The sequence below is a fragment of the Leucopleurus acutus genome, assembly GCF_964270905.1.
Source record: "Leucopleurus acutus genome assembly, chromosome: 11".
Classification (NCBI taxonomy): domain Eukaryota; kingdom Metazoa; phylum Chordata; class Mammalia; order Artiodactyla; family Delphinidae; genus Leucopleurus; species Leucopleurus acutus.
This window is the reverse complement of record NC_139152.1, coordinates 17,589,221-17,616,569: the sequence shown is the minus strand read 5'-3', so window position 1 is coordinate 17,616,569 and position 27,349 is coordinate 17,589,221. Positions and strand designations below refer to the sequence as shown.

The 27,349-nt window shown below is 38.3% G+C and overlaps 2 protein-coding genes across 2 annotated transcripts; both read right to left on the bottom strand.

The window, feature by feature from the left end:
* Positions 1-384: 384 nt before the first annotated feature.
* On the bottom strand, positions 385-8,331 carry SPX (spexin hormone; the record flags this gene model as incomplete). Its single annotated transcript, XM_082849522.1, has 6 exons — positions 385-674; positions 5,688-5,771; positions 7,020-7,082; positions 7,548-7,605; positions 7,835-7,915; positions 8,326-8,331. 6 exons carry the CDS (start codon positions 8,329-8,331, stop codon positions 616-618), a joined length of 351 nt encoding a protein of 116 aa, XP_082705648.1. The 3' UTR covers positions 385-615.
* An 8,679-nt stretch (positions 8,332-17,010) lies between these two features.
* GOLT1B (golgi transport 1B) lies at positions 17,011-27,205 on the bottom strand. The gene is made up of 5 exons (XM_082849898.1): positions 27,132-27,205; positions 21,922-22,013; positions 20,342-20,520; positions 19,411-19,492; positions 17,011-17,213 (listed from the first exon to the last, which is right to left on the bottom strand). Exons 1-5 carry the CDS (start codon positions 27,154-27,156, stop codon positions 17,175-17,177), a joined length of 417 nt encoding a protein of 138 aa, XP_082706024.1. The 5' UTR covers positions 27,157-27,205; the 3' UTR covers positions 17,011-17,174.
* Between the last annotated feature and the right edge of the window lie 144 nt (positions 27,206-27,349).

Below are 27,349 nucleotides of genomic sequence, written 5' to 3'. Positions count from 1 at the left end.
GGAGCTTCCAGCTGTAGAACCTTCCACTGGCTCCAGTCTCACCAAGGGTCCCCTCTCTCAGCAACCACACTGCAGTGTCTGATCACAGGGCTTCTTCCCAGTCATCCCTTCCCTCTTCCCTTCCTGACAACTTACCTCTCCTGGATACTAAAAGAATCACACTGTACTCTTTCCCATCTTGCCATGCTTCCCTGCCTCACCCTCCTTGGAGGTGAGAAAAGGGGGAAAAGGAGAGGAGATTCTCTGCTGAGTGATAAGACAGTGCAAGTGGGTAACAGAATGAAAAAAAGCAACTAAGAATGATTAGATCAAGATGGGTATTTGTTGTCACAAAACAAAAGAACACTCTAAAGAGTCTTCAACCCAATAATTATAAATGGGCTAAAAAATTCAAGAGTAAGACACAAGGCGATCTAAACAGGACCTGAAGCAATGGAAGAAAGCAACGATGTTCTCACTAAGAACTCAACATCACTTTAGCTTCTGAAAGAATAAAACTGGCTGCACATGTTCCTAAGATTACAAATGAAGATAAAAAGGGTCCACAGGCTTTATTCACATGGTTCATGTTTTCAACAAGAACAGAACTATAATTGAATGGAATCTGGTATATTTTCACCAGTTTAGCAGGCTATCTTCTAGGAATCTGGTTTGATCAAAGTTTTCTTCTCCAGCTGTAAGGATAAAAAAAAATACATAACATAAACATGTACCCTGTGTTTTATAAGAAGAAAATATAAGATGAAGAGAACCTCAGGAGATAAACATTTGCCCCCCTACATTATGTCAACTCAGGCACTCTACTATGGAAACCACCTCCAAATTGGATTTTGACTGATTTTGTTTCAAAAATTTCCCCCTCAGCTTGGTATGCATTGAGGAATTCACATCTGACATGTGAATCTCTACAGTGAATGTAACTATTACATGGTGTGTTTGGTAGAAATCTGAAAAGGCCACATGTCTTGCTCTAAATATGCCTCATGTCTAAAATACCCACCAGGAGAACCATTCACTTGCATCAAGGTACTGTTTCTGTATTTCCTGTTAAAATGCATTTTAGCTGGGAAAGATGACAGAGGAACACATTTGCACATATTCTCTTACAAGTTGAACTAGATGTCTGGGGTGGAAGTAAGACAAAAAGAAGGGACACTTGTTAGCTGGGCAGGACTGCACAACTTCAGAGCAGGAAGAATCACCTCTGGGGTGGGGACAGCGGACTGAGATGACAGCAGATTCCTGGGACTAAAAATGGGTTGAAGGGCTGAAACTGAGGATGGGGAAGGGAGAGGAAGCTGCCAGAGGCAAAATTCCGTTCCTCATTTTATGTAAGGTCATCTCTAGAGTAAACCACTTTCCCCTAGTTAGTTACAATATGGTTGGAATATCTGAGTTATAGTTTAACCTGAACTGGTAGCAAACTTCAAAATACTGCAGATTATCAGCTACTCTATTTTTTAAAAAAATTTTATTTTTCTATTTTTAGAATTTTTTATTGGAGTATAGTTGATTTACAGTGTTGTGTTAGTTTCTCCTGTACAGCAAAGTGAATCAGTTATACATATACAAATATCCACTCTTTTTAGATTCTTTTCACATATAGGTCATTTCAGAGTATTGAGTAGAGTTCCCTGTGCTATACAGTAGCTCCTTATTAGTTATCTTTTTTAAATATACTAGTATGTATTTAAAGGAAAGGAAAAAAATAAAAAAGAAAGGAATCATCCCTGTATATCCTCCATTAAGGTAACAATCCACTACTTAAAATAATAATCCACTACATAAAATAAGTCCAAATAATACCTAGGGACTTCAGAATAAAAATATTAAAGGTGACTAGTGATTAATCTATCATATGGGAATCCAAAACTTTCCCATCCATTTAGACTAATAAAATTTTGTTTCCCCATTTCATCATCAGAGACAAGCCACTTCGGAAACTTCAATAATTAAAAACTTGAATTTATTCTCCAACAAAGACTTGAAATGGAGACCTACAGTCACATTCTTCTGTAAAGTTTCTAATGAAGATCCCTCTCCTCCTCTTTCAAATTAGCTCTACCTTCTCCATTCCAGCTCACTTTCCTTTCTGGCTCTGCACATCCTCCCAGCAATTAAATCTCAGACTTCACTAACAATCCATCTCCAACCTCACTGTCCTCCTACTGACTTCAAAAATCAGTAAGAGGGACTTCCCTGGCATTCCAGTGGTTAAGACTCTACCCTTCCCCTGCAGGGGGCATGGGTTCCATCCCTGGTCAGGGAGCTAAGATCCCGCAGGCCTCGCTGCGCAGCTGGAAAAAAAAAAATCAGGTGCCAAATGCTGAATTTGGAAAAGACCACCTTGGATGCAGCATCTTCTACCCATGATTCAACTCTTTCTCACCTTTTCATCACAAGAATTCTGAAAGCCATGCCAGTAAGCATCCACTTAATCTCTTAACTCTGCAGTTTACCTTCTTTTCCTAAATTCCCTTGAAACAAGGTTTCAGACGGGCAAGGCAGCAGCAAATCATACCACTGGGCAGGGGCTGAGGAGAAGACTTGTGAACCGTGATTTAATGACCCTTCCTACCCAACACAATCTTCCTTCTCCTTTGACTTCTGTACTCTTACTAAGCATTCTGCTATATTTGATGCTTCTCGTCACTCCTTTCTTGAAACTTTCCATCCTCGACTTCTTAGATTCTCTGTTATTCTGGCTCTCCTCCTACCTTTCTGCCTGCTCCTTTTGAAGTCCCTTCACTGATATGATTTTCCCCCTTTCCCTTGATCTCTGGGTATTCTCCAGGGCAAATCCTTTATTCTCTGCCCTTTTCTCACTACATCTGAGGCCTAGGAGAGAGTTCCATTTTCATGTTCCCAACCTTTATTAACTGGCTCTGAATTTCCAGTTGCTCCCAAACCTGACATCATCAGAATAATGTGAGTGAACTTCTTAAGGATACAGATTCTGGGGCCTCACTCAAGTAGTATGGAATCAGACTCTCTGGACCTAAGGCCAAGAAATCTGTATTTTCAGCAAGTTCTACAGAGAACTCTGATGGAACCAGTCCACATATGGAGAGCAGAGAACCAGTGACCTATACACCTTTATCCACTGGAAAGGCTCCGTCACCTCAAACTGAACCTTAATTATATCCACAGGCATTTTCATGTGTCAGTATCACCATTTTAAACTCACAAAAACACTTTAAAAATGTGCTTGACTCTGGATTCTCTCTTTCGTTTTAAAATTTTATTGAAGTATAGTTGATTTACAATGTTGTGTTAATTTCTTCTGTACAGCAAAGTGACTCAGTGATACATATATTTTTTTCATAGCCTTTTCCATTATGATTTATTACACGGTATTAAATAGAGTTCCCTGTGCTCTACACGAGGACCTTGATTTTTATCTGCTCTTCCTTCTGGTATGCCTCAGGGTTGAGCCTCCATTCCTACTGACCTCATCACTCCACTCCTGAATGACTGCCTTAGTTTCTCACTGACATCATCACTCTGGCCTTTCCTCTTCAACACCATCCATCTGAGAGGTGGCAGGGCATAGCTGAAAGAGCTACAGCATCCCACAGCCCTGAGTTAAACTCCGCATATCACTTCCTGCTGTGTAAACTCCCCATATCACTTCCACTCTATGTGGACCTTAGGAAAGTATATACAGCTCAGGAAGGGTCAGTTTTCTGGGCTATAAAGATTAGCATTAATATCTGACACGCAGTAGATGTTCCCATATTGTAGCTATTGTAACTGCTCTTATGGTTACCCTATAAGCAATAACCAGTTTCATCTTCCTTTATCATGTCCTCCTTCTGGTAAAAATCCATGGACCATCTGATTGATTCTCAGATAAAGAATAAGTTACCCCCTGTTCTTTTATCCTAGTACTAGTATGTACCTGCAATGTGATAGTGGGCAAGCTACTCAATCTTTCTGTGCTTCTATTTCCTCATCTGTAAAGTGTAGATAATGACAGTGGGTAATCCTAGGAGGTAATTCATTTGTTATGGACTAATGAATTATTAATAAATGTATTAATCCGTATCAAGTGCTTGGAACAGTGCCTGACCCACTGCATTATAGTAAAACCCTCAATAATTATTAGCTAGAGGGAGTAGTAACAGTAGTTGTAGTCATAGCTATACTATGGCCATGACTCTCACAGTCTACTGTCCTACTGACTGTTCACACCCTGCCTTTTCACTGCAAAGGCCATTCTCATTCTTGCTTTTGTTTAATCCATTTTCTTCTCTACCTGTCACAGTGCCTGGCACCTAGCAGGCATAAATGCAGATTTGCTGAATTCAGTATTATAATCCCCTCCACCCAACCAAGTCAGCCGCGGACTTTCTCTGATTTCAGAAGACCTCTCTAGGGCTTCCCTGGTGGCACAGTGATTGAGAGTCCACCTGCTGATGCAGGGGACACGGGTTCGTGCCCCGGTCTGGGAAGATCCCACATGCCGCGGAGGGGCTGGGCCCGTGAGCCATGGCTGCTGAGCCTGCGCGTCCGGAGCCTGTGCTCCGCAATGGGAGAGGCCACAACAGTTAGAGGCCCGTGTACCGCAAAAAAAAAAAAAAAAAAACCAAAACCTCTTTATCGCACTCTCTTCCATTTGCGTCTCATAGGTTTTTTTGTTTTTTCACAACAAAGCCATAAACTAGAAGCCAGAAAGAGCCCCCTGCTCTCTTCCCCTCCCTGATGGGGCCCGTCCAATAACAGGCAGGGAGCACACAGGCTTTCTCCGCTAGCACAAGTGTCAGAGCCCAAGGCCAGCAGCCTATGCTTTGACCACTAGACTCCTCACTGTATTTTGTTAAATACATTTTAACATTTAAATTATGTCATAAATATGGCATCATTACAATTTTTGAGAGGGAAAAATCTAGATCTGTTGAATATGCTTTGATGACCTCTATTGTTAATGCTAATAGAAAGTACGTACTTTGTTTTATTTGGCTCTTAGAGCAACTTGCCCATGGATGTCATTATCTCATTTTACCCGTAATGACACTAAGGCTCAGGGTCACCCAGCTAGTAAAGCAACAAGGCCAAGATTTGAACCCAGTCCTGTTATACTCCACAGCCCTGGCTAATGTGCAACAAGATGCCTTAATGCAATTAGTGGTTTTAATGCTACATGGACAGAGAGCTGCTGTTTGAAGAACATACCTAATCCTGGTATGGAAGAAGCTATATAGTATAATGCAAATCACACAGGCTTAGAATCAGAACTAGCCCAATCTCTTAGGCTGTGTTTGTAAGTAAAAAATCAGTGATTTTCAGCTATTTCATTTGGTTCAAACTTTAATAGCGAGTAACTGGATTTGCGATTATTTAAACCTCTTTTGGCCTCAGTTTTTTCAAATATAAAATAATGAAGTTGGACTTTCTGGAGTTCTAACAGAAATAAAAGCTCCAATAGGCTATGGATTATGGAATTAACATGAAATCCCCCAGTCTCATCAAGGAAATGTTTTTACATTCTTGGGAAACACTTTAATGAGCAGCATGCTAGTATTAAAATAATAAACATCTCTGTGAATTTCTGGTGGTGTGGGCAACCGTTAATTATTTTTAAAAATCTGAATAAATAAAAGCAACTTCATTGTACTCAACACAGAATGCCCAAAGCACTCAAAGCTTCCCTGTCCTGCAGTTAAAAGAGGTCACTATAATTATACCTTCTTGCAGTTTCTGCAAGGAAGCCAATAGCACAGCTGCTGCCTCTGGAAGAGTTAGTAGTTGGGGATTTGGGCTTCGTCTTTCTGGAGAAACGAAAAAATAAATACAGATTCTATTAGCATTTAAATATTCATATAGATAAATCCTATTCCAGTATGCTATAATACTAGAAAATCTCTGTGAAATACCTCTGTGATCCCTCAGCAAAGAGCCCCTTACACAGAATGATTTTTACAAGTTGAAACATTTCACACTTCCCTTAGGCATTGCTTACAACTGGTTATGTTGTGTATTACAGGGAATGGAAGAAAATTTAAACTATATACTACAGAGAATTTCATGAAAGCAAGGAGGATTAAGGTAAAGAACTCATGAGAAATTTCCCCCTCAGAGCTTAAAATGGGATGTCTGGGCTGAAAGGTTTAGATGGGACCCTGCCTGGAGCCTGGACTATCTTCTCTCTTGTTCCTTCCAAAGCAGTTTGAGAAAGTAATCTACCTTCTTGGCCACATGTTAAGTCAATTATTTGACTGAAGGAGAATCTGCAAAATATTCAAAACTATTTCAAATCTAAGCTGACAGAAGACAAACGGTCCTGATTCAACACAAACCATGATTTTTAATTTGGGAGCTGCTGAAGTGGGAAAACAAAACTTACCCTCCTACGGTAAAAAAAAAAAAAAAAAAAAAAAAAAGGTTAATTACACTGCAGGCTTGAAGAAGGTAAACAAAAATTTGATAAGCACCTATGTGCTTAACACAGTGTTTGGTATTTTTCAAAATGAGTCTACTTGGTATTTTTAACAATCTTGAACATTTATCAAAATGAATAGTATTGTTATTTTTAAATGGAAAGGTTTATCATGAAACAGTCTCTGGCTCCATCCTTAAAGGCTCCCACTTCTTCACTATTTCTGGTTTTGAACCTTTTGATAGTTCTTTTTAGTAATATAATAGAGCTGTTTGAAGTTTTTCGGTAAATCACTATTTTAATAATGATGATGATGATGATACCAACATTGGCAACAACAACAGCGTTTAAGAGAAATCTTGTAAAGATCATGCCCTAAACGGGAGGCCCATTTCTCGGACGGGGTAGGCGCACAGCTCTCATATCCATCCTGACGCCCGGGAGCGGAACCCCGGCCCCCGCCGCCCACCTCCATACTGGCGGGGCCTTGCGATCCCCAGCTCCGCCGCTGCCAGCGGCGCCGGGCGGGGCCGGCTCTCCCCCGGGAAGGCCCACGGGCCAATCTTGGAGGCGGAGCGCGCCCCTCCGGTCCTGCGCTGTCCTCTGTAGCCCGCGGCTCCCTCCACCCCCGCGCACTCACCGGGCGGCGGCCGGTCGGCAAGGTCCTTCCTCCGGCTCTGGTCGGAGATGAAGCGGCGCCCCTCTGCCAAGGCGAGACACGGGCTCAGCGCCCACCCGGCCCGATCGATCGGGGTTCCGGGGCCGGGAGCGGGCGGGGCCCGGTGCGCGCGGAACTGCCCGGGTTGGGGCGCCGGCGCGGACGAGGGAAAAGTCCGCACGCCCCCCGCCCCCGGGCCCCCGAGTGAGCTTCGGAGGGGGCGGTGATCTCGCTCACCAGCCAGGGTGGGGCGGTGTGTCCCCGGAAATCCCAGTCTCCCTTTGGGCAAGAGCCAGCAACCCTCCGGTTTAGGGTGCAGGATTTCTGATAATCTACCCCGCCCCCCCAACCTTTCTCCTTGATTAACTGAGACCAGGATGACCTCGATTATTTATGGGAACAAACTCGATAGGATTCTCTCCCCACAGCTCTACATCTATCCCACCGATTCACGCACCCCTACGGATCTCCCTCTATTGCTGTCGGAAGAGCAAAGTATTTGGAACGTACGTGCACCCTTCAGGTAGAGCATAGCTTGTGGAGTCCAATTCCTTCTCTCAAAGAGTCTCTATAACCCGGGGAGAAGAGGAAAGCAGTTAGTAAGGCGTTGCTGCCCAGCCCACTATTAGGAAAAAAAAGAAGGGAGGGGAGGGAAAGAAAGAAGGGAAGGGAAGGAAGGAGGGAGAAGATATTAGGAAAAGAGGGGAAGAAATTGAGAGAAAGAGAGAGGGAGGAAGGAAGGAAGGCAGGCAGGCAGGCACACAGCGCGCGGAGTCCCAATTTTTGCGTTTGATTACCTGCGGAGCACTGTTCGAATTTCCCGTGAAAGAAAACACCAGGAAAAGAGTCAAGGTTGTTACCACCAGACTTCTGAATCCCTGTATGAAAAGATCAAAGAAGTCGTTTCTGTGCCTCTATAGGATCTTCTGCTTCCTTCCCTGGCGCCTGGACAATTACAAATCCCTTACTTTTTGCTATGTTCTGTTTTAGCGCTCAGAGGGTGGGGCAGAAGGGGGTTCCCCAGTTTATCGTCTAGTTAATCCACAAAGAGTTCTTTTTTAAAAACAATTAATTAGAAATATATTATTTTTATTAGTTAACCCAAATGAGGATTTGGGTGAATTAGTGAAACTTTTTCTTTGTAAAATCAAATGATTCTGATATTTTAAAGGCATAACGTTTAACTATCCTTTAGCCTCTGAAACACTAAACATAAAAGAGGTAAAAAGCTATACAGCTTTTTTATAAAATAGCTAAAAAAACTCAAGTATATAAAACCTTTACTTACCTTCATGTTCTACACCTTTCCAGAAGCTGCAATAACTATAACTTAACCTCTGAGTTTTCTAATTTTGTTCTGAAGGTGGGGCTTTTAAATCTTAGGGTCAAGGATCCCTCCTGATTTTGCATAGAGCTAGTGTCCACAGGGACTTCCTGTCAGTCTTCAAGATTGAGAGGATCTGATGACTTCTCCAGGGAGATTCAGCTGCAGGAAGCAGAGGAATGATTGATGGGTGAATATCAGTTACTGTCCACATCAGCCAGGAGATATTCTGAAAATATCAGCATCATGACCTTTGATTTTCCTATTAGCTTCCCAAGGCAGTATTATTATTATTATTAATTATTGAAAATGATTAATAACCCCAGGCAGAATCAAAAGTAAATGAACAAAGTAAGAAAACTTGTCTTGGGTAACTAACTAGCTATCAAGCTAACACCGGTGAGTAAAGATGAATCATTTGGGTAGAAATGAAAAGGTTAGGGAATCTCAATGGATTTTGACATCAGTCATTCACTTAATTATCCATTCAATTATTTAACAAATATTTATGGAATGCCTACTATGTAACAGACATCCTTCCTTTTAGTTCAAGGGACACAGCCATGTATTAAAAAGACAAGTCTCTGCTTTGATCATGCTTATCTTCTAGTCAGGGGGGAAATACTCCAAACCGGTAAATAAGGTAATTACAGAATTTTAAAATGCTTTATAAAGGAAAAGTAAGCAAAATGATGTGATAAGGTAAGTGGTGGGCTACTTTAGGGAAGGTAAGAATAAAAGGGGGTCTGGAAAGATAAGGTGGAGTCAGACATGGGATAAACTGGGGTGGGAAGCAGTATTGCTGACATTCTCAGGCAGAAGAAAAATACAAAATCTTGGGATGGCAAGTAGCTTGGCTTGTTTGAAGAACAGTAAGGAGACCAATGGAGCCAAAGCTGTGTGGGTGTCAGGGGAGGACACTGTAAATTGAGGTTGGAGAGTAAGAAATGGCAACTTGGTTGTAAGCAAAAGATGATGATGGCTTAGACTAGGCGAGTCCTTGCAAGGAATGGAGAGCTGTAATGAGTTTGGGAGGCAGAAAACATGGACTTGTGGATAAACCGTATATGAGAGTTTAAGAAAAATAAATCAAGGATGACTCTTAGATTTTTGGTTTAATCAATGGGTGAATGATGAAACTCTTTATTGAAATTGGAGAGACTTCATAAAGCAGCAGTTAAGAGAGGGAAATAAAGAGTTGCCTTTGGACACATTAAAATTAAAATGTATATTAGACATCCAAGGAGAAATGTGAAGTAGGCAGTTGCAGATGTAAACTCTAGAGCTCAGCAAACAGGTCACCAGCCTATAGATTTTTTTTCTAAAGGCAGGAATTATCAGATTTAAGAATCTTGAGAATTTTAAGGCAGGAAAAAATTGGGATTGAAAAAATACTTAGGGAGTGAACGGAGTTAAAGAGAGGAAGAGATAGAGTTCTGAGAACAAACCTACAGAGATTGAGCAGAGGGAAAGTCAGCAAAGGAAGCTGAATGGAAGCAGTCGGAAAGAAAGAAATTCCAGGAGAACGAGGCCATGGGAGCTGGGAGACTATCCAATAACATTGAAAGGTTAAACTGATGTGAGCTAAGAAGTGTCTGCTGGATTTGAGAATATGATGGCTTTTGAGGACAGAAGCTAGACTGGGATGGGTTGAATAGGATATGAGGAAATAAGGACAAGTGTGGACAACCTTTTTGAGAAATTTCACCAAAAGGGGGAAAGGAAAATGAACTTTTAAAAAAGATATGTGAGTGTGGTGGAAGCGGGCTATTTTTTTTTTTTTTTTCAGCCTTGCAGCAAATCTGAATCCTTTCAATTTTAGGGAACTTTGGAAATTCCCTAAACTATAAATTATGATTCTTGGTGGGAGGCAGCATCTTCCTTGTATTGTAGAAGCTGAAAATGCTAGATACTCTTTACCAGCCTCCCTATCGGGTAGAGTGTGGGCATGAGGCAGGCTTCACCAATCAGACGTACCCACTCGTCTGGAGCTGGGGAGGGAAGAAAGTGGGGAGTAGGAGAAATACTTTCTCGTGCAGCACTGGTTGTAGGATGCTTGAGTTTGTGGGGGCAATCCTGGCTACAATGCTAGTGACAGACACCAGCATCCAGTGCTAGAGGAAGAGTGATACTAACCGCACTGTCCTTTTAATAAAGTCCTCTTTTGCTTAAATCAACCAGGTCTGTTGGTTTCTTTTGATGACCATTTGCAGAACATGTGTGCTGATGGGGATGATCAGCAGAGAAGGATAAATTGATGTGGAAAGAGAACTGCAAAAAGGGAGTTTGTGGAAGTCAAGAAAAATAGGACCCAAATTTGTCAATATCCAGTTGAAACAGTTCTATACACAGGCAGACAGCGAACAAGGACCAGAGTGGCCACCATATGCTAAAGTACCATGGATGAGAGAGATGGTCACTTTCTTCGGAATGTTAGAGCAGTGCTCCGCAGGTATTAATGCGCTTTTGAATCACCTGGGAATCTTGTTAAAATGCACATTCTGATTCATTATAGCTGGGGTGGGACCTGAGAGTCTGCATTTGTACTAAACTCCCAAGTGATGATAATGAATGCTAGTCTACTAATCCTTGGACATTTTGAGTAGTAAAGCTTACAGGATATAAAAAGTGATTAAAAAAAAAACTAACGCTTAGAGTCTACATGGCTGGGAGAATGGTTAACAATAGAAACATCAGGGATAATGGAGAGGGACTAGATGAGTTTAGTTTGCGACTTAAGTTTGAGGGGTGATGCTATCTACCAGTAAATACTTGTCTAAGAGAGACTGGGGTTTGGGCATTTGATGTTTGGAATTGTCGATCATGTGCGGCCAAGAAAATTGAGATCTGGTTAGTAAATGAAAATGAAATATAGAAAGTAGTTTGTAGGTAGAAACTTGAGGAATATTTACTCCTTTTAAAGAATAAGTACAGCAAGAAGGAGCCAGAACCATGAATGTAGTGTTTTCCACTGTTTTAGGAGAGGAGGAAGATAAAAACTAAGGACTAAAAGGTTTTCACCATATCTAAAGAAAATCAATATTCCTTTAAATATTACATTTTAGGATTTTAGAATTTAATTTCAAAGGATTGTAACAACTTCCAAAAAAAAAAGCCACAGAAGAAAGATTATGCATGTGTTTATATTTTAAAACAATTCATAAGTGAAACCCAGTTATTAGGTTAACCCTAACAAACAACTAAAATGTCTTTTCCCCATCTCCATACCGAAAACACACAAAGGTTTTAGAAAGAGGGACGGGAAAAGAAATTGCCAAACTGTGATTTGCATTTACAATCTTAAGGAAAATATAATGAACGTGATTTGTCTGTAACAGTTTTGCTAATGAATTCACAAACAGATTATTTACGTCAAAGCTGCCATTTTCAGCATAATATGCACAAGTGAGCAGAATGGCTTTGACATATTATCAATATTGTAGTCTTATCAAAAGTAACATGCCAGAATGTGTTTGTTCTAAAAGGGCATTGACTCCCAGTCAAATGTTTTTGTTAAATTCACAATATTTTAAGATTTTTACAGGTCTAAACCTAGAGATTGGCTAAGAAAAGTTACTTATTTGAGAAAAAAAGTTGTTGCATAAAACCAGTAAATTTTATTCTCCTGATATGATGACCCGGCAGTGGGTACTGTACAAATTGGATCCAAAACCTTTTTTAAAGGCATATTTAATGGAGATCATTTTGCCTGCATCACTGATGTTATCTGAATTCTTCTAGTTGACTGGAGCATGCCCAAGCCCCATTTAAAAAATACTGTCACAGTTTAAACTGCATTCTTACAAGGTCAGTGATTATTGTGTTCACACAGAAAACAGCTATCTTTTTAAAAAATTATTTTTAAACTTTATTTATACATTTTTAAATCGAAGTATAGTTGATTTACAATGTTGTGTTAGTTTCAGGTACACAGCAAAGTATTTCAGTTATATATATATAAAACATTTTTTCAGATTCTTTTCCATTATATGTTATTTCAAGATATTGACTATAGTTCCCTGTGCTATACAGTAGGTCTTTGTTGTTTATCTATTTTATACATAGTAGTATGTATCTGTCAATCCAAAATTCCTAATTTACCTACCCCCCCCCCCTTCTGCTTTGGTAACCGTAAGTTTGTTTTCGATGTCTGTGAGTCTATTTCTGTTTTAAGTCTGTTTCTATCAGTTTTTTAGAAATCACACATAAGTGCTATCACATGATATTCGTCTTTCTCAAACAGCTCCTATCTTGGGTAAGAGTACCTGGACAATATGGCTATTGAGATACTCAAGTATCCAAATTACTCTCTGATAACAGAATAGAGGGTTTTGGTACAGGACGATGAGGTCATTGGGTTCAAGTCCTACTTTGGCTTTATTCTCTGAAGGCCAGTCAGCCCCACAGGCCAGTTGTCTCACAAAGGGGTGGAAGAAGTAATTTCCCCAAAGGGCTACCAGTTTTAGGAGGAGATTTAGGGACACTGAGAAGGCCTGCTATCCAAAATAAAGCTCTCCACTCATTGGCCAGTGTCTTTACTGTCCTTTACTTAAGGCTTTGAACTTTAAGAATGTCTTTTCACAAACCATGTAAATACCACAAAACAATTGGCAGGTTCTAGGAGAGGACAGGAAGGGCCAGCTGTTTTGGCCTATAGTCAGTCAAACAGAGGTGACCTTTTAATAGGTCTTAGAGTTGGTAAAGGTAAGACCATGAAAATGTGTCAGTCGATGAAGGATCTGGGGACGCCATTTCTATGTCCAACCTCCTATATGGATACAAGTAGCAGAAGAGCAGAAGTTGGAAGCTTTCAGCCCAGAGGACAATGTTAGAAAGATGTGCTGGATACTGTATTTAAAAACAGATTCACCAGACAATAGTCAAGACTTACAGTTTAATGATTGGATTCAACAAATACTTATTGGGTACCTTAATTGGTAGATTTGGCCAGTGGTTTTCAGCCTTACTAAAGTATAAGATCAAAACATTGCAGACGTTAAGTGATTTTATTTAAGCCACAAATACTTAAGTATTATATATTCCTTCCATGTAGAGAACAAAACATTAAGCATTTCTCCACTAATTTCTAAATTCACTGCTCACTTTTTTACCTGAAGTCTATTTCTATTTATGATTACATTTAAACAGTTTGGATATGGAAGATGTGACCATTATATAAAAAAGAAAACTGCATATAAGGCTAATTTAAAAAACACGAGGTTATGACCCAGCAATCCCACTACTGGGCATATACCCTGAGAAAACCATAATCCAAAGAGTCATGTACCACATGTTCATTGCAGGACATGGAAGCAACCTAAGTGTCCATCGACAGATGAATGGATAAAGATGTGGCACATATATACAATGGAGTATTACTCAGCCATACAAAGAAACGAAATTGAGTCATCTGTAGTGAGATGGATGGACTTAGAGACTGTCAAACAGAGTGAAGTAAGTCAGAAAGAGAAAAACAAATACCATATGCTAACACATATATATATATATATAGAATCTGAAAAAAAATGGTTCTGAAGAACCTAGGGGCAGGACAGGAATAAAGATGCAGACATAGAGAATGGGCTTGAGGACACGGGGAGGGGGAAGGGTAAGCTGGGGCAAAGTGAGAGAGTGGCATGGACATATATACACTACCAAATGTAAAACAGATAGCTAGTGGGAAGCAGCCGCATAGCACAGGGAGACCAGCTCGGTACTTTGTGACCACCTAGAGGAGTGGGATAGGGAGGGTGGGAGGGAGATGCAAGAGGGAGGAGATATGGGGATATATATATATGTATAGTTGATTCACTTTGTTATAAAGCAGAAACTAACACACCATTGTAAAGCAATTATACTCCAATAAAGATGTTAAAACAAAACACGAGGTGGGTTATTGTGCAATGCTAAAGTTTTAGAATTTCTTAATAAAAATACATCTGACCATTGTTATGGATTGAATGTATTCCCTCCAAATTCATATGTTGAAACCCTAACCCCCAACATCATGGTATTTGAGAGTGGGCGTTTGGGAGGTAATTAGGTTTAGATGAGGTTATCAAGATGGGGCTCCTCATTAAGGGATTCGTGTCCTCATTAGGAGAGATGAGAACTTGTTTCTTCTCTTTTTCTCTGCCATGTGAGGACACAGTGAGAAGGCAGCTGTCTGCAAGCCAGGAAGAGGGCCCTCTCCAGGAACTGAATCTGCCAGCACCTTCATTTTGGACTTCCCAGGATGCAGAACCATGAGAAATAAACATCTGTTGTGTAAGCCAGTCTATGGAATTTTGTTATAGCAGCCCAAGTTGAGACAACCACCAGTTAATAGAAAAGTACCCTTTTATTGAGAAGTAGGACAAGTGTATTTACAATATTCAACTGTTAGATCATATAATCTGTGAGACTTTTAAAAGCAGCAGTATTCCAGGAATTACAATTTATAAGGGGAAAAGGAAAACATTCCAAATAGGTTTCTGTTTACAGAAAATACATTTGAACAATGCCAGAAACACTTAAGGCTAAGTAGTATTAGACCTTCTCCTCCGTCTTTATAGCAATAATCAGAGAATGTTTTTTGTCACAAAGACAGAAGGCTAATTTTGGAAAGGAAGAAACAGTATGATGTACAGTCCTTTCTGTCAGAAGACAAGTATGTTTAAAAATAGAGCCTCATCAATGGCTCTGAATAAGAAACATACAATGCTGCCAAGCAGTCCCAAACTCACATCTGAGATAAACTGTGGACTCATTTAAAGCTGAAAACTGCTCCAAGCCTCTCACTCTTACTAAGGACTGGGAGATTATCACATCCTTTACACATGTCTAATAATGCTTTCTGAAATAAGATTGCTGAAAAAGAGCTCTCTGTTACAGTGCAAAGAACATTTTGATAGAAATTCATGTCTACAAAGGAGCTAAATAATACAGATGTTCCACACATTAACAGATACTGTTCTTGCTTTAAAAAGGTAGAATTATCTAGCCACTGTAAATAATACGGGTCAGTCAAAAATATGTATAACAGAGTCCTATAGGGCAACTTGTATAAGTCAATCCCCAAAATATGTATATATTTGACACTCTCCAAGTGAGGATATTACTTTTTTGAAGAACATTAGACACAACACTAGGTTTCTTATTATTCCATGAACTATTGAGGTAGGAGTCTCATTTTGTCAATATCATCTGTTTTCACAGATTATAAGTCAAATGCCAGTACCAAAAAGACAGTAATCCACAAGCCTGAACCATTAGACTATCTACCAAGTCCTTCCTTCTTTAGATGAGCAAGATTGGAACTTCTCTGTGCATCAAGAGATTTAACTAAAAATAACATAGGCTGTAATATATTTTGTAGACACATTTGTCAATAAAAATCACAAATTTCAATTATGATTTTATACATTAAAAAGCTTTGCAACTGTTAAAAAAAAAAGAGTAAATAGTATAATCATTAGTGGTAAAACAAATAGTACTATGACTCTTGAAATGTCTTCCTACATCTATCAAAAGGGTGCCACCTTGGAAAACTACTAATGAAGAAACAACTACTGTTTCCTACTGCCTGTCAAGCAGCAACAGTAGAAAAGACAACACATCATTTTTGTAGTGTCATGTTTTTCAGAACTATAGCCAGTTTAATTACAGTAAAATAATTTAGTATGTGAACTCAGATATTCTCTCCATGAACTCAGATGAAGAGTGATCATATGAAACACACATTATGCATATTGATTTTTGTTATGAAAAAAGCTGAAAAGAAGGGAAAACTTGGCTTATGTAAATAGCCCTTAAAAAACAGCAGTAAGTTTAACCTTTTAACACGGTACATCTTAAAGTAAATATTACCAGTAGTAATTTTATGAAAAGCAAAATAATAAATCACTGCTAAATTGTAAAAAATAAAAGAAAAAGAAAAACTGGATCACAACATGGAAATATCCATTTGGGTTGCATCATGTAGTATCTTAAATAACAAACTATTCAATGAAATGAGCTAGGTAACAGACTCCTACATCACCAAGAATGCTTTTTTTGTTAAATGCTTACATGTCATGAAAGATACAGATGCTCACATGAGAGTCCCAAGAAGTATGAGGACTTCCAGAATGTGTTCCTGAAAGAAAAAGTGCTGAGTCAGCTATAACTTACAAACTACAAGCTAGTAAAGAATGACCTTTGCATATTCCAACAAAGAATATCTAGTTCAGATTTTCATCTGGCTTTAAAATATTAAGATTCAGAAGAACCACAAAAGTTTTATTTTAACCATACGTTTACCAAAAAAAGAAAAAGAAAAAGAGTGATTCATACATCGACACTGGGTTTTCCTGGTTTTAATATATCACGATGACATAATCCAATCTAACTCATGCACCACTTTCAGACACAGTGCAACTGGAAATATTTTCGCTGCTGCAGAGGACATTACAGTTCTAAAAAGCAAATGCCTATGGGTGTGCTTGCATCTTCAAAATAAAAAGAAAAGAAACAGGCACTACAGTTCTCTAAGGATGGCTATGTTTCACACATTGTGGAAAAACAGTAAAAATCCCCTTCAAGAGTTTCAATATGCATTGTAACATAGATTTCATCTCCTTCGGTTTGCTTGCTGACTTCTTAGATGACTTGGTTAGAAGTCTGTTTTCACTGCTTCTTTGTTAACTGCTGTTGCTACTCTGTAGGCTATACGTTTTAAACTTCTGTAAGGAACATGACAAGCTATTTCATGTAATTTAATTTTGTGCTGAATATTCTTCAAAGGATTTTATAAATAATACAATATTTTAAATGAGTCTTCAATTCACTTGTTGTTATACCATATTGTTGCTTTCTCCGACTTTATCTACAAACTGCAAGAAGAAAAACAGATAATTAAATGAAAGCCTAGGGCACTATAAAATATTACATCAATACTTCAAATGTTGATTAAAAAACCCAGCTTTATAAGATTTGTGGAAATTTAAGGTATGACTGACAACGATTAATCCAGTACTACTCACCACCATCTTCTGACACATAAATGTATATAAAAAAAATTTTTTTTCTATAAGTTGTTTCTGCACGACATGTTACACATATGACTTTAAGGGTGCAATACAAGAAACACAATGCAATTAATAAAAAAATTGGATAAGATGAAGCTAACGCTGCTAGCTCAACAAAAAAAAGTAAAAAAATAAAAAGCTGAAATGTCAGCCATTCATGCATTAATGAACCCAATAAGGTATTTCAACTGACCATTATTGTGGATCTCTTCTGGGCCTATGTAGTCTTTGAACAAACAGATGTAGCTCCATTAAGTTCAATAATTAACAACAGCTACTGACTAAAAATACTTTAAATGTGTATTCTGGACTTCAGACTGAAAGTGGCAATGACATTAAAAAGAGACTTAATGATGCAAGCATAAATCGATAATTATGGAACATAAGTTTTAACACACATTAATGTAAGTGGTTATTTACTTTGGTTACTCCACCCCAAATATAAAGCAACTGGGCTTTCTTCAGCATTCCAGATGGTGATGCAAACAGACGTTGAAACAAAGTAATTAGTGAAGATATTAAAAGTTACATAACCCAAGTGACTATATAACACTACCAAAATCTAGCAATCATCTAACCCTTTCTTTCATTTCATTATTCACATTTTTACTTAAGCATTTATTATAATGAAGTAATAATAATAGGAAACACAATTTATAGTATTGGATGTCCATTTATGCAAATACTGAAGAATCCTTAAATTAAGGACATGATTAATGATTACAGCTCTATAACTAGAAGTTTTAGTACATTCAAAAGACATTCTAGGTATAAACAACACTGACTACTGTATGAGTTTGGGGATTAATGCAAATGAATCAGGATATACCCCTACAAGCCTAGGTTCTAGCATTTTATATTATCGCAAATAGATCAATTGGCACACTGAAACTAAAAGTTGCTCTCAAAGCACTCATGGATTCATTAGAATTTTACGGTAAATTTACGTGGAGAGAAAGCACAACATTGTCTCTCCAAAGGTAACTTCAAAAAATGTCTAGGTTATCTGGGCTGCAAGGTTCTGATTTGAGGATGGAAATGAGATTAGGCTTATAGTAGTACCTATTTTTAGTGGGTAAGCCATCCTTTAGCTCTTTGAGAATTCAATAAATGCTATGAACTACCTCTCTAGAAGCATCTACAAAAGTCTGCAAACAACTTTAAGAAGTTGACTGCCCGCCCTGGAGAAACAGATTTGACAAGACTGTTCTAACCGTGGACAGAGCTAGGAACGGAATTTTATCATCTGACTCCCAGTACAGTGCTTTATTTAATTGTCTTAAAACACTCCATTTGGTGATACAGTCTAAGAGAGAAAACATTTGTAAGAAATAATGGTGTCCTTTTATATTATCGCTTCTAAAATTAGAGATCATATAAAAGTTAATTGAAAAGTGCCTTGAACTCTCAAAGAGAAAGGCAGCATAGCATATCAATCCAAGTTACATGAAAAAAGAGAGAACAACATTAAAAATGGATACAGTGAAACCAAATTTCAGGTTCTATAGGTTTAGCAATGATTATTTTCTCTGGTATTCATGGTAACCACGATCTATGCAATGCAACCACTCATATCATAATAAAAAACTTATCAATCATGTATCAATTCCTCAAATTTCTACAAAGAGCATCAGACAGCATTTATCTTTAAAATTTTTATTTTATTTAAAAAACTTTTAAAAATTATTGAAGTATAGTTGATTTACAATGTTGTATTAATATCTGCTATACAGCAAAGTGATTCAGTTATACGTGTGTGTGTGTGTGTGTGTGTGTGTATACACACACACATACACATTCTTTTTTATATTCTTTTCCATTATGGTTTATCACCTGATATTGAATATAATTCCCTGTGCTATACAGTAGGACATTGTTGTTTACTCATTCTATATATAATAGTTTGCATCTGCTAACCCCAAACTCCCAAGCCGTCCCTCTCCCCAGAGAACATTTATTTTAATGGTTTAAAAAACATACTGTTAAATATATGATTACTTACTGATCTAATTCCAGGTAAATTCAAGAGTGATCCAAGGACTGGCACTCTTCTAATAAATCCAACAACCACAGGAAAGAAGCCCCTGGGAGAGGCGAAGAAAGTTCTTAGAATGAACACATTCTCTATTACCAAAATGAACAGTTAGCCATGTAAAAAGAAAGGATCCTGTTAAAGTTTTGAATGTTTTAAGAGACTTCAAAATTCAGTTATTCCTTACCTCTCCCTGGATTTGATCCCTTCCTTAGTTGTGCTCATAACATTCTGTTTATATAGATATAAACATCTATAATGGCATTACTATTACATCCTACTGGTACCTTTACAGTCTATTTCCCATATTAGAAATGAGAGATTCTCTAAAGCAGATTTGGCACTTAATAATGTGTGTTTCCTGTGGGCAATATGGTGCTTGGCAGATAGAAGACAAATGATACACCTTTCTTGAATAAATAATTAAACCAACTTACTTGAAAGTATTTTCTCACACTGCATACTATTATTTACTGGGTAAGTGGCATTTGTAAAATATTAACTGATCAAAACCTCCCATAATGTATTTGGTCCAAAATTTTCTAATATCTACATGCATTAAAGAAAGTGTCATCAAGTGACAGTAACTGTACAGCATCAGGTCTACATATTAAAATGCTGGATCTATCTATCTATCTATCTACTTATCTATCTATCTACCTACCTATCTATCTATCTATCTATCTATCACTGTCTGGTTGATGAAAATACCAAACATAAACAGAGTGCCGTAAAATGCCAACAAAATAAATTTTATTGCATTGAAAATACTTTATAAAATAATTTATACCCTGACATAAGCAATCATCTGCATCTGATAAACACATCTGGATTTCTGTAATAATTATATGACATTACGGTTTACCTAAAGAGAAACAATAAAATAAAATGGTTGCCTTACCTGAACAAGAGAAAGAATCCATAAATTTCGAAAATCATGCCTATCAAAGGCCAACCAATCAGGACTACAAATACACCACCCAGGAAAAATCCTGTAGCTTTCATTTTATGTTTTTGGAAGAAGAATCTGAATGTTCTTTCTAAACCAATTACAAAAGCCAAGCCAGCCACAAATAAAACCTAGAAGAGGAGGAAAACGTAACACAGAAAAAGCAGTTAAATGCACTGCATGTGTTTGAAGGGGTAAGGTCAAAGCTAAATATGATAAAAAAAGACATGTGGCTTTTAATGTGAGCAACTGGCCAGAGAAAACTACAATGCACACCAAGAGGCAGAACCACATTAAAGCTGTAGTTGTATCCCACTCTGTTCAGTCCTCTTCTATCTTGATTAGATGAAGAAAAGAGAAACAAAGAAAGATTAGGTGTCACCCAGCAGCATCTGCTTCTGCAGTGGTTTCCCCAGCTTTAGCTAGATGGCGATGGCTTAGTCAAGCAGATGAGTGGCAAGGCAAGAGAGGGAAGGTGCCCGTAAATATGTCAACCGAAGGTACTCCTGGTTCTGAAAACTTGATCAGGGGTGATAGGAGTTCCTATGGATGGGAGAAAACCTGACATGGCCCAGTTGGTAGTAGAAGAAACCACGCAAAGCCAGCAAGAAGATCCTAGTTTTATTAATTCCGGAAATCTGGGAGCAGCAGAAATGAAATACAGCCATGCATTCTCAAATATACTTATAGTTTATATGTTTTCAGACAATGGACAAGAGATGGTGATTGACTAAAAGCCTGCGTTTTCCCAGGTTTTATTCCCAAATACTTGCCTTTCTTCATAACCATTCTTCAGCGAAAAATATTTCACAAAAGTATTTATTAAGCCTAATGGTTAAGCTTCACATTCTGAGATACCAATGCTGTTTATATTATTGTTTATTAAAACATTAATTTTGAACAATTGTTACCCTTTATATTTTCCAATGTCCAATTAAAAGCCCAATGTTAACATACACTTCAAAAATATTTTATCGTTATTCAGTGAGTTTATTGCCCTCTTAGAAGGGTTATTATTTATTTCTAGAACTCTTGCACAGCCTTCACACATGGACAACAGAGTACACATTCCAAATAAACAATATACACACCTTTCTTAGCAGGTCAATTATTAATATAGATATATTTTTTAAAGGTTTAAGTGGTTTTTAAAAATCTGTTCACTTTATGCTATTTAAGCAAATGTTAAATCTCAGATGTGTAAAGTCAAAACATTAACAAATTTACCAAGACATGGGGCTATCAAGTCATCTATTTTGAACTATTTGAGGCAGTCTTGATTTAATCTATTGTAAATCACATAGCAAACACTTAACAGAGCAGTTATGGAATTAGAAAACTTCATTAAGCATTTATCTTTTAGTTAAACAGAAAGCTGACAGGTTCCACCCCTGATGAAATCAGAGGATGTAACAGGAGTCTTCACATGAGCAACAGTGAATTATTTCCCCCCGTTTTCATAGCAGGCAATAATTCATTAGTAGTTAAAACTTCCTTATGAATTTAGTTAAAATAGATATTGAAAAACTCACATTTCCAATAGCCAGTAGTGCTTTGTCAAAAAAGAGAATCATTCCAAAGAACAGGAAAAACACTCCAAATCCTGTTAATCCCATTCCAATTTCTGCAATATAAGTTATATGGTTAAGGGTACAGCAAAAGTAAAGTTACATTAAGATCCTCATAAACTAAGCAAGAAAAAATTTTCAGTTTTTCTTTTGACTGATATAAGGAAATAGGACCCCAACATTGCAGGTTGACATAACGACATTCGTTAAGATCCAGAACAAATTAAATTAACAACAGAAAATTACTCCCAAAATTTAAAATATGAATGGGAATTTCTAATCCTTATATGAGAGAGAGCATTTCTCACAAACATATTCATAATAGAGAAAGACAAATCAGGAATCTAAACCTTTGGTTTTATTATTTTTTCCCTCCCAAGAGCCCTTCCGGCATCAGACATAAGTATGTGGGTTCACTTTTGTCTCCTCTTCTCCTTTCATATTCCATGACTAGTATTTGTATGCACAATATCTGCAGTTCCTTCTTTCCCTTCTGAAAACGAATTCCTTCCTTAACCCACTGGAAATGGGAGGTCAGCACAGACTGCTTCTCACAATGACAACAGGAGAGATTTTGAGTCAAGAAGCCGTCTCCTCCAAAGTTAATTTTCAGACTTTTAACTTCTTCATGGCTTATTATGGATTTATCTTCTACAAGTCTCTCTCAACTATGCATCCATTCACATATTTAGTCTAAGAGTCCTAAAATAACCTCTCTAACATTTCAAAGAACATTGTTTTACCTAATATTAATATTCTGGGTTTTTACTTTTTCATTCAAAAGCAAAGAATTGTTGATCAACTCCTAAATGCCAGCAACTGTTCTAGGTACTGAGTATAGAGTGATGGACAAAGTATAAGCTTTTACGTCTATGGTTACTCTTTATACAAAACTAATATTTTATTGCCTTTACACTCCCTAGACTTATCTTTATGTCTGAAGAGTCTTAACTTTCTAAGATTACAGTTGTACTATTCTGTTAACGTTACAAAGCACACTCCACGAAATTAGTTCCTTGATCATTTCAGTTTTGATTTCAGGAAACAGTCACCAATCCTTATTTTACCTAGCAGCACTATCTGCATAAAATAATAAATCAGACCGAAACTGCCATATTTTGGGAAACACAATTTTAAATACACAATAGTGATTTCTGATCTGTTACTTAACTTTTTTGCCTCGGCTCCAGAGAGCTAAAATCTAAGTCACAGCTACTTAAAAATTTAAGCCATGTAATATGTTGTGATGAGTTGAAAATTTACATCCTATGCCTTTTTCGACATCCTTCACCTCAATTTACAGTTAACTCTTGCCTCCCATTCCAGCTGCCTTGTTCTCCGAAAGTTAGTCTAAAAGAATTCGGGTACCTGTCCATAAATACACTGGTAAGTGTATTCCACGGACACAAATTCTCATGAAAATTGGAGGCTCATACCTTCATGCTTAAATGCTTTAGGAGAATTTAACCAAGCAACTGTTCAGGTGTCAGACATAATTTCCTACAGGAAAATATGGACAAAACAGCAAGGACAATTCCATTAAATAACTAGTAGTTAGGATTTAGTCACTGGCAGCTGAGTTATTTAAATACAACTCATTTCTATCTTTTCACAAATTGTCCTAATGATTATGTACACATTTTGAGATGTTTGTTCATCAGAAAGGAAACTATATGGCAATATGCCTACTATGTATTGAGAATTTACCATGAATTGCCCATTACGAGGTGCTTTATGTATCTTTTACGTATCTTACAGAACTTAATCCTCCCCATACTACTGCAAGGTAGGCATCATTACATTATTCTAGAAATTTTTTTTTGCCAGGTTAAATATGTTTGATTAAATGAAATTCAAGGGCACTGGAGTAGGCTGGACTTCTGGGAGAAGCATCTTTAGGTTTAATATAATTAGTTTGTTACTAATATAACTAAGGAGATGTCAGTATGAAATTGACTGCAGTGAAAAAGGACAATGTCTGTACATGGTTTTACATTTAATGAGATGTTTATACAAATATGTCATAATTCCTTTAGCAAAACTGGGGTGTTAAAAAGTAGCACCAGCCCCATGTTTCATGTGGGCAACTGAAGACTCAGATTAATAATTCACCCTTGATCACAGAATCAGCAAATGTGCGTGTGGAGGGGGACAGGTGCAGGGAGGGACGGGGGTGTGGTGTGGAGTCCGTCTAGAATTCAAATCCAGTCTTCAGGCTCCACATCTTACAACTATAACAGGGGAAACCAAAACATTCCCACTACTTTATCCAGTGTCGTACAGAAAGAGAGGGTTGCCTATAACATTTTTGCCAAAACGGACACTAGCATGTTATTGCCCAACAGTCCCTGATCTGAATGGGTCAAAAGTCTCAAACTGACCTCGCTGTGTTATTTTCTCCCCTCCAGAATTCCATTCTTGCCTATGCCTATGTATTCACAAGCCCTCTGGTTATTAAAGCCCTACTTGGAGCTGCTCTCTCACCACCACAATCATACACAGTAAAATAAACATCTTCCTCTGTGCACTATCAAACCTTCATTCCCGCTCGTGCGCGCACGCACACACACACACGTGCACACATGCGTGTTTTTAAAGCATAATCTGATAAAAGCAGTCTAATAAAACAAATGTATCTAAAATCAAAAGCTTATTGTAGAAATCTGATAAGGAGAGCTGTTCTTAATCCAATGACAATCACTGTTAGCATTTTGATATCTTATTTAAGACATTTTAAGGCAGCATTGTCTTTCTTACTATGCTCATTCCTTTCAAAAAGTAAAAATATCACAATAAAGAACTCAATTGAACACCATGGTAGAATTTCAGGCAATGTGACATAATGAAGTAAAGATTTAGAGGCAGCATAGGAACTGCCCCACTCCAGCCCCCTCAATAAATCTTGTGGGGTTTTTGGGGGGTGGGGTGAAGTAGGGGGTGCTAATATAGAATTCCTTAAAACAATTATGAATTGCTATTTACTATGATCAGTACTTGGTCTGGTACTTCTCTTCCAGAATCAGGATCCCAGAATAATTTTGGCAAGTCACTTGAATGATGGCTGATTCCTACTATTACACACACACACAAACACCATTTGAAATCCAAAGAGCTTTTGGTTCACTAATCATTTTGTGTTCTGATCCACTGTCTTATCTAAAACACTTGGCAAATGCGCAGCAAAGAGTATAATTTCATCCTCCTCATCAATTTAATGAAGTGAGGAGAATGCTTCTTATTCTGCCCACATTCTAACCCAACCCCCTTGTTTTGGTTTTTGGAAGGATGTAAATCAGGCACTTGTCCCTATAAGACTTCAGTAGAAAAGAATCTCTACACACAGGATAAGCAGTTCATATATTTACCTATGTAATAATCACAGACTAAGATAGGAAAGTTAGATAGGAAAAGTATGTAGAGATTAAGTACTTCCTCTGAGTAATTAGTAGTATTAGAAATAAATCCTAGCAATTTATGTATACAATTCTGCTAAATTCTGGGTTTCAACTGAGAGCAACAGAGCACTGCATCATAAAGAAAATAGGCTCTGAATATTCTACACAGTCTCTCAAAAAACAATCAATGCACAATTCTAAAGGATAAATATCTACTGTTGAAACTCTTTTTGCTATGGAACAATTTCATCATTCTAAGATAGATTTCAAATAAGCTTTATAGCAAGTCTTCTTAGATGCTAGTAGGGTACCGTGAAAAGAACAAAGGTTTTTGAGCCAGCAGACTTGGGATCAAGTCTTGTTTCTGTCACTTTCCTCATGATTATACACTGAATTTCTTTTGAGCCTTCTTTAATTTATAAGAGACATACTCCTCTTTGCTCTACAGGGCTCTTATAAGAATTAAGGATAATGATTTATATAAAAGCCCACGGTAAACTGAAATAAGATGCTTTTATACAATTATATACAATGGCTACTTTTATTATAACAGTAAACCAAAACATCCCACAAAAAACAAACAAAAACCCCAAACAAAAAAGGACTATACTTATATTTTCTCTGATCAGAACAGGCAGACCAAAATGGGCATCCAAGGTACAGACCCAGTCCAATTTGAGGAAGGGAGGGAGCCTGACTGGGGTGGCAGTGTGTGCAGGAGTTATTAGCAGCTCGGTGAAGTTCAAGTTAGCCATGACTTGAATCCAAACCTTACGACTCCACTTTAAAACAGGGCATTTTTAAAGGAAGTTCTATTTTTATTTCAACAGACTGTTTAGTTCTTAAAATCTTTAAAATTCAAGTAAGTTATTTAAAAAAAGAAAAACAAAGGCGTGGCAGATAAAACAAAGTGAGATAAAAAGTCTATCACGACCATCAAAAGATAGGAAGCACTGGAAGAAATGTAAATACAAAATTATTAAGATTGACAAAAAGGGATAGAAAAGTGGAAATTTTATATTGATAGAAAAAGAAAACAGACAGCAATGTTAATCTTCGAGATAAGATAGGCCTGGAGAACTCTGTGGCAGGCAGAAAGATGCTAAAATAATAAAACATGCCACCAAAGCACAATATACAATATTAACGAAAGAAATCGTTTAACTGAACACAGAGTTTACTATTGGGGAGACAGTAGCCGGTAGAAAAGTGAAGTTGTTTCAAGGGACTTTTAAAAGGTTGCTTCCAGTAGTGGCAAAAGGCAAATACTCAAAATATTTAAGCGTAAGCACATTTTCAAAAACAGCCTATCATAGATGACATTTAAAACTCGGCCTCCCAAACAACCAGCAGTAACTTGTAGAGGACCCCAAGCATGTCACGTGCAGAAATGTCCCCAAGAGTGGGCTGCGGGCACAGCGCATCAAACTTTCTCTCGTGGCCACCCGCGGGAACAAAGCGCCCATCTACCCGGGAGTGAGAGCTGCGCTACCCCGGTGCGAGACAGACGCTCAGCGAAAGCTCCCCCTCCCCAGCTAGGGCGTCTCCCCAGACCCCACCGACTCTCCCCCCAGGCCAGGTCCACCACCGCGAGTCTAGCCCTCGGTTCCTCCAGGCAGCCCTCCAGACGCCCACAGCCCTAGCTCTGTCTCGCAGGCCGCCGCCCCCATTCCGGAGCTTCATTCATTGACCCGGGAGGGCGGAGGGGCGGGCGGGAGAGACTCAGACCAAGGAAGGGGTGTCCGGGGCTCGAGGCGGGGCCTCGGAGCAGGTACTTACTCTGTGTGTCCGTTAAGGAGATCATGGCTGCAGGGGTGAGGGCGGCGTCGATAGCACCTCGGAGCGGCCAGGGTGTGAAGCAAAGTCGAGAGAACGAAGCCGGGAAACAACCCAGGCGAAAGCCGCCACGTCTTCCGGAAACACGCAGCCGCCCACACCCCAATTCAAAGCCGTTCCCCATTGGCTAAGCCTGCTCCCAACATCAACCAATCACCTGT